Source organism: Sphaeroforma arctica (assembly GCF_001186125.1).
Source record: "Sphaeroforma arctica JP610 unplaced genomic scaffold supercont1.101, whole genome shotgun sequence".
In the NCBI taxonomy this organism is placed as follows: domain Eukaryota; class Ichthyosporea; order Ichthyophonida; genus Sphaeroforma; species Sphaeroforma arctica.
The window spans coordinates 85,628-93,024 of NW_014040457.1; the positions used below are offsets into that span (position 1 = coordinate 85,628).

Sequence of the window (7,397 nt, forward strand, 5' to 3'; positions counted from 1 at the left end):
TGTGCTGCGGGTCGCTCTAGAGGACCCACATATATATATATATATATATATATATATATATAATATATATATATATATATATATATATATATATATATATATATATTATATATGTATATATATATATATATATATATATATGGACTGGAGGCACTATCGTAGCACTGCTTTCTGGACACCGGAATGATACGTTCCGTGATGATTGTGTAAATATATATATTTATATACAATTTTTAATATTTATATTAAAAATACATACACATAGCCTCCTCAATTGAACCGGCTTTGACATACAGTACTATATATTATAGCCTTCTATACAGTTCAGAAGAAGGCTATGACCTAAATAGCCTCTTAAAATAATAACAGCTACGTATGACATAAATTTAGGAGGAATTTTATAGTGGATGTTGTTAAGACTGCGACCACTATGTCTGCGATTTGGTTTTGCGACCACTATGTCTGACGCCATCGGCTGACGCGTTAAAATTGCGACACATACTTGCGACCACTATCACTATGGCACTATTTATTAGAACAAAGCATTAAATATATTTGCGTTTCATTTACATTTTTAGAATCGGATCCACTTTGTTTTATTTTCAGAAGGCTATGTTTGAATATAAATAAATATTTACGTATTTGTATCGTGATGACCCTATGCCCTATATTTGTGAATACGGGTGCAAATTGTAAGCCCAGAGGCTCAAATTTCATAATAATATTACATTGGATATCTGTTTAATCCTCATAATAGCCATAGGTCGTTGATTTTGTCCCATTTTCTTTTGGTCATTTTTCAAGTTTTGTTTTAAAAACATTTTTTATTAAATAATATTAATTTATTGACATAAAACTACCGATTATGTTCCATTTTTATTTTAAACTCCCCGTCTCCCTCCCCCCCCACTACCGATTGTTGTTGTACTTGGTCTAGGCTGTACTTTCTCCCGCATATATATGTTCGAATGCACTATTTCAGTTAGAGAATCATAAGTATCTACATAGAAGTTTTGCATACAACAGTGACGTGCTTTCAAGTGCACCAGCTGTATACACTTCTAAACCACTGTCGTGGATATGTTTATAATCTAGTATTCTCTTCAATCACTGCCTGATACATGCAAGGACGACTATAGTTAGAAAATATATTCAATTCGTACAATAGGTTCTCAGATTTTTTATCAATATATATCAACACACACAAATTGGAGAATATACAATTCATAAGTACGTGGTAGCGTGGTGTAGGTATTGTGTCGAGTAAATACCTATGAGGAGATTATTGCTGCATAAACTTGAACTTCACTACTATATGGGTCGATTTTTATTTATCTATTTGTACGAGATACAACATCCAATTTGCCGCAATTTACTAGGACTGTTGATATCTATGGTATCCATAAGACCGATAAATATATTTTCTGCATTCAATGCACAACTTGAAAACCTGCAACATGCCCGACGAACATACGCAAAAACACACACATGCGAGTTTAAAGACAGCACTCCGAAGTGTTGCACTTGATGACGGAATAGCCGGGACACTTGGTACTATATCTACAGCAAGGAGTATTGTGCTTGAACCCCCGGCCGTGACACTTGGTGTTTTCGAGATCGCCACAGACGTAGTAGTTGCCAGTCGGATCGATTGGGGGCTGAGGTTTAGGTGGCTGCGGCTTAGGCGGCTGTGGTTTGGGCTGAGGCTTAGGTGGCTGTGGTTTGGGCTGAGGCTTAGGCTTCCATTCTTTTTCGCAGTCCACCAACTTACCATGCGCACATCGGCACTCTGACCATTCCTTACAGTCGTACCCATCGCACCGCACCATATCACCGTTGGAATACGAACGGTGGTTGTAATGGCATTTCTGGGGTTTTGGCTTCACAGGTTCCTTACATTGGACTAAATCCCCGTCGTCACAGTGGCAGTGTGACCAGTACTTGCAGTCGTGACCCTCACAGTACACAGTCTTCCCGCTCTCATACTCATATTTTTCATAGTAGCACGTGAGCATAATGGGTTCCTTGCACTGTTCGAGCTCTCCATCATTGCACTTGCACTTGGACCAGTCTTTGCAATCCCGACCGCTGCATACAATCCAATCGCCATGCGAGTATTTGCGATCGTCATAATGACACTTGAGCTGTTCGGGTTTCTTACAATATTCCAACTCTCCGTCTTTACAAGTACAAGTTGAGAATTCTTTGCAGTCGCGACCTTCGCATCTGACAGTATCACCGTCATCATAAACCTCCCCATCGTACTCACACCCGTCAGGCTCGAACTGGCAGACCCACTTTCCGTTCGACTTACATTTACAATAACCGGACTCGAAACCTCGCCTATCACCTTCGTTATACCAATTGCCCTTGAAGTAGCACGTTTCATAGTCCTTACCGTAATTCAGGCGTGCACGACCTGTTAAGGAAGTTGGTGGTACACTGAGACGCTCATCAGCGGCTAGCTTTTCAAGCTTCTCGGCCTCCGTAAGGTGTGCGGAGATTTCATCGCCCAAAGCGACTGCTGCAAAGATGGCTAGAATGGATACGAGTTTTGGGATCATACTATTGTTTGGTGGAAATTGCAACTCTAATCGAAAGTGCATACTATCTACTGTCTAAGGAGCCTGCTTATATACCTGCCCGTTCGGCATACAGAAGATCTAAGTGTAAAATTCAGATGAACATAATCAATCTATGGAAATCTGATAGGTACATACTTTACAAGATCCTTTTGTAAGTTGGTACTTTCTGGTCGTTGCTCATCGGTGGCCTGCGATAAAAATGAGGTTATATGTATCAGTCTATGAGTCACCGCTCAATAACTAAGTACTCTCCTAGTAGAGCACACCACAGTGCTAGATATATATATATATATATATATTGGGAGGTTTTTTTAAAGTTACTTTGTGATATCATCACACGGAGTCAACACAGACACCGAGAGACGCGAGTCCGTAACGCACTCACAGAGTCACTGTCACTGAGTCACAGACTACAGGTTTTAATATATAAAATGTATTTTTGTTTTTAAAAACAAAATGTGGATATGACGATATGTATGTAATTATTTAGCAGTTGCAGACTTGTAGCCATCACAGGAATTTTATTTTTCCAACTGCCAAAGCCAAATTACGTTTCTATTGGACACTATTATATGTCATCATGTTGCTTTAGCTTTGTGTTTTTTATAAAAGTAAAATAATATTGTTTTACAGTTTTGTAACCGAAGACCGAATCGGCTTATGTAAAATCATGGCTGTTCGGCGTTCTGGAATCTCGAGTTCTCGACTCCTAGAGCCTAGGCTTTTTCGCTCTACTACTACTCTCTCTCTCTCGCTCTCTCTACTACTAACTAGTAGTAGAGTAGACTTAGAGTAGAGAGACTATTTACTAAATACACTTCCAGAGTATACAACAATTATACATAGAGTGGATTTTTATGTATTGTTTTAAAAAAATAAGAAAATCAAGTTCAAAATACGAGTTTTTGGGCAAGCCCCTCATTTCAATTTGTCTGGTATTTTTAGAGACGTCCAAAAGATCCTCTAGATTCATATTTATACGGAATATTAGTCTTTTTAGTTTTTCAGTACATACAAAGCACACACAAATTTCATAGCCTTCTAAATTAAACACGAATTTCTAAAAAAAATTCGCCCCTCTATCATATTTATGTATTTTCAAAAACAAATTTTACAAATAGCCTTGCAAATAGCCTTGTCCTATGTAAGAAAAATAAGGCACTGTAAATAAATAAATATTTGTTTTTTTTAACACCAACAAATACATTAATATTTATGTATTTATGTACATATTTACAACTGTTATTTTTTACTTTTTTTAAACAAATCAAAAAGGCCCAAAGGCATAGCCTTCCAAATTATAAATAAATACACAAAGGCCCGATCTCGTAATAATCTCAAAATCACAGAATCTGAAACTTCATCAGACTGCCTGACAGAGTTTAACTGGCGGGAAGATCGAGTGACTGTGGACATTTATTTTTACTGATAGTTGATACATGGAGGACGAGGCTGGGACCTTGCCGGGCTTGGAGCCTTGGAGCCTGAATGTATTTATTGACGTATTTATTGACAACTGATCGTATTGATGGACACAGAACTGCCCAATCAGTCAGGGATATATGGTTTCTCACTTAAATATAAATAGAAAGGAACCGGTTTGTTCCTTTATCCTTTGGTTGATTTTGTGGATTCCTTATATTGCCTGTTGTTCTAATCCTAACTAGGACGTTTTATCGAAAGCTTGCATCGGTACCCCTAAATAGCAAATGATGACGATACTTTGCTTATTTTACGGTTTTGTACATGCATTTGATTTGAGATCATTCTGTAATATGCAATAGTAGTCAAACCAGTCGCTTGTTTGTTAAACCAGTCGCTTGCTCCTTATATACATGCAAAGCCAGGAACAGGAAACTATCCTTTCCAGTTGTAGCGAGTGCTACAACTACCAGGTATATCATTTGTCTTGATTTCGTCAAAAGCACTCATTCACAATCTGCTACATTTGTTGGTCAACAACTCAAAATAAACTAGAAACTGGAGTAGTTGAGATCAATATTAAATACATGTCTGCAGCAGTCCAGCGTACAAATCGCATATATTAATTACTATCTATCACAGGAATTTTATTTAGTTAATAAATCGGAAACAATATAAAGGATTTTAAAAATATTATAATAGCGAAAAGAGAGTCCTGCAAATATGTGGCAGGTTATATTATTGATATGAGCACATGAAGTTTCGCTTTAACTTTTAATGTCCGTGCCAAGGTCACGTGTACACTATCCCGATCAGACATTGTATGCTCGGCATCTGACACTGAGACGTTGTAAAAATTTAGCTGTGTGTGGCTTGTGTTTGCTTTATGTGAATCGGTTGCTAAATTAAACAAACATAAATCGAGTTCTTGCTTTGTATTAGTGGTCAACGAAACAGCCAATTTAAGCGCCTAGCAGATAAAACACATGGTTTTTTTAGACAATTTAGGGCCTCTCCGTTCACGGTGCCGTCTTTGTTTTGTTTGTGATTCGTGTGCGGTGGTGGCTTGGGCCGGACACTTTCCTATTATTTTTTCAAGGAATTGCCGGGAATTGACTTCCTCATTGAGTCAATTTCAGATTTCTCCTCACATGAACTTTAGATATTCAAAAAATAGAAGAAATGATACACCGATGCGTCAATACTTTGATCTGATTTTCAGGACCTGTTGCTCCAACTTCAACTTTGTACGTTTGCTGTTTCAACTTCAACTTTGTGCGGTTGCTGTTTCAATTTCAACTTTAATTTTATGTCACCACAGCTTACGTTGTACCCGCTGGAACATATTGAACTATTTATTGTTCTTGATGATAGTATTGATAGGGTACAACATCAATACTCATATATTAACTGACATCAGGAAGGGATATTTTCATGTTTGTTCAAGTTGTGGACAAAACACATGGAAAAACAACCTAGACTTACCAATGAACCCTAGCTTGAAATCCTGTAAACCATTTTGAAGGCCATGACATGTATGAAACATATATGGAGATTTATACCGCTCCAAAAACTTTCTTTTTTGGGTATATGCCAGGTAACTCTGAACCTATCAGAACTAATAAAATTACCTCCACCTCAACAGTGGTTATTTCTATCAATTCGAATAAATGAAGTTTCGTTTGTATCGAGTTTGTACTACATTGTGAGAAACCTATACAATCAGGACTTGACTTCCTGGACTGAAAGTAAGAAACTTCCACTCCCTTCTACAGACGTGTGGTGAGACTTTATATCTTGCCCTCACCTTTTCTCTGAGAAATCTATTCATTTTGCAACTGTTAAGTGTAGCCGCGTGTATGTATTGTTTATCGCTCTGTTACCTTCTGAGCATTATAGGCTCATGCACCATCCCTGTAGCTTGGACTTATTAAGAGTGATAAGCTATTACATATAGATGTCTTATTTCTTTCAAAATGACGTGTTTATCTATATGCACTATTACGTATGCTGATTATTGCTGACTGACTCAATAATCATTTGTTTACAAGAATCAGTTGCCACAGCAACCCTAATCCTGATGTCAACCGCCAACCTGTAATGTGTGTTCATAAGAATTTACTGGTTTTTTTTTGGCGGGTGCCTCTGGAATTTCTGACTTCAGCACGATTACGACGGCATTCGAGATTTCAAGTTGCCCTTTCGCATTCGATCTCAAAGTAAAAAAAATTAAGAACGGCGCGCAAGTATGTTGTACAGCCTGTACTAGCGAGACATTTCGTGTATTTATACAACACGCATGGATACCCCAACGGTTAGCCCCACCTCTAAACAGAAGGAAGTAATGTGTTTGAGCGGGGAATTGTTCCTTCATGTATGTAAAAGCTGGAAAACAAAAGCCAACGTTTGCCATGTGTGACAGCGCAACGAGTATGCGCGCGAGGAGAGAGCGTCTGATCTACATTATGGGATGCAGTACACTGGTCATTCTACTGCTATACTTCTTCAGTGGGGCGGGATCTGTATCCCATTCACATCGCAATCTACTATTCTCACAGAGTGTCTCACAGGTATGTGGTTTGAACGCGATGCGGCAACTACGGAATCCCAGCGAACCTATGTAAATGTTCTTCCTTTAAGTTTACAACGATGGTTGTGTATGTTGATGATCTACACCCTTTATGATATAATTAAAACGCGTTGAACATGCAGATTGCTTCTAGAGATATTTGGCATACCATATATAGTAATCACATGATAGAACTTTGAATGCTAGTTGCACTATTGTATTGAGTAAAGTTGTGGATATGGTATTGTGAGTCTCCATTGTTGCCATAGTATATATTAAGCGCGATATTGCGGAGATTAATATATCACAGAATATTGGCTTTAAGTTGAAATTTGATATAGCCTTGTACAACATGCTGTATCCAGCGTACTGTATGTGTTTCTATCTTTCAGTCGACTGCGTGTTTCACACTACAATCACGTATCAATCATAGATAGCCTTCTTATACATTAACTTGTATCATACAACCGATGTTGAATCCTTTGTCTGTAAACTCATACAAGAACAAGTACATCAATATATGTGTGAAAATATAGTAAATCTTAGAATGCACTATATGATACATACCTCACACACCCGTACATACCCTCTCTCTCTCGCTTTCCCTATATATATATATATATGTGTGTGTGTCTGTGTCTGTGTATGTGTATGTCTATATCTGTGACTGAATGTTTCTATATATTCTTGTGCACGTGTGTACGTACGCAAATATATATATATATATGTGTGTGTGTGTGTATGTGAGTGTGTGTATGTGTGTGTGAGAGTGTGTGTATGTGTGTGCATGAGTGTATGTGTGTGTGTGTGTGTGTATATAT

General features: G+C 37.8%; 1 protein-coding gene across 1 annotated transcript; it reads right to left on the bottom strand.

Annotated features, from left to right (window-relative positions):
• Positions 1–1,461: 1,461 nt before the first annotated feature.
• SARC_02291 (hypothetical protein) lies at positions 1,462–2,577 on the bottom strand. Its single transcript, XM_014303957.1, has one exon. The coding sequence runs from the start codon at positions 2,562–2,564 to the stop codon at positions 1,497–1,499; it is 1,068 nt and encodes a 355-aa protein (XP_014159432.1). The 5' UTR covers positions 2,565–2,577; the 3' UTR covers positions 1,462–1,496.
• Positions 2,578–7,397: the final 4,820 nt, after the last annotated feature.

Bases quoted from the DNA above. Each gene is read 5' to 3' on its own strand.
- SARC_02291 (XM_014303957.1), bottom strand. From the start codon at position 2,564: ATGATCCCAAAACTCGTATCCATTCTAGCCATCTTTGCAGCAGTCGCT.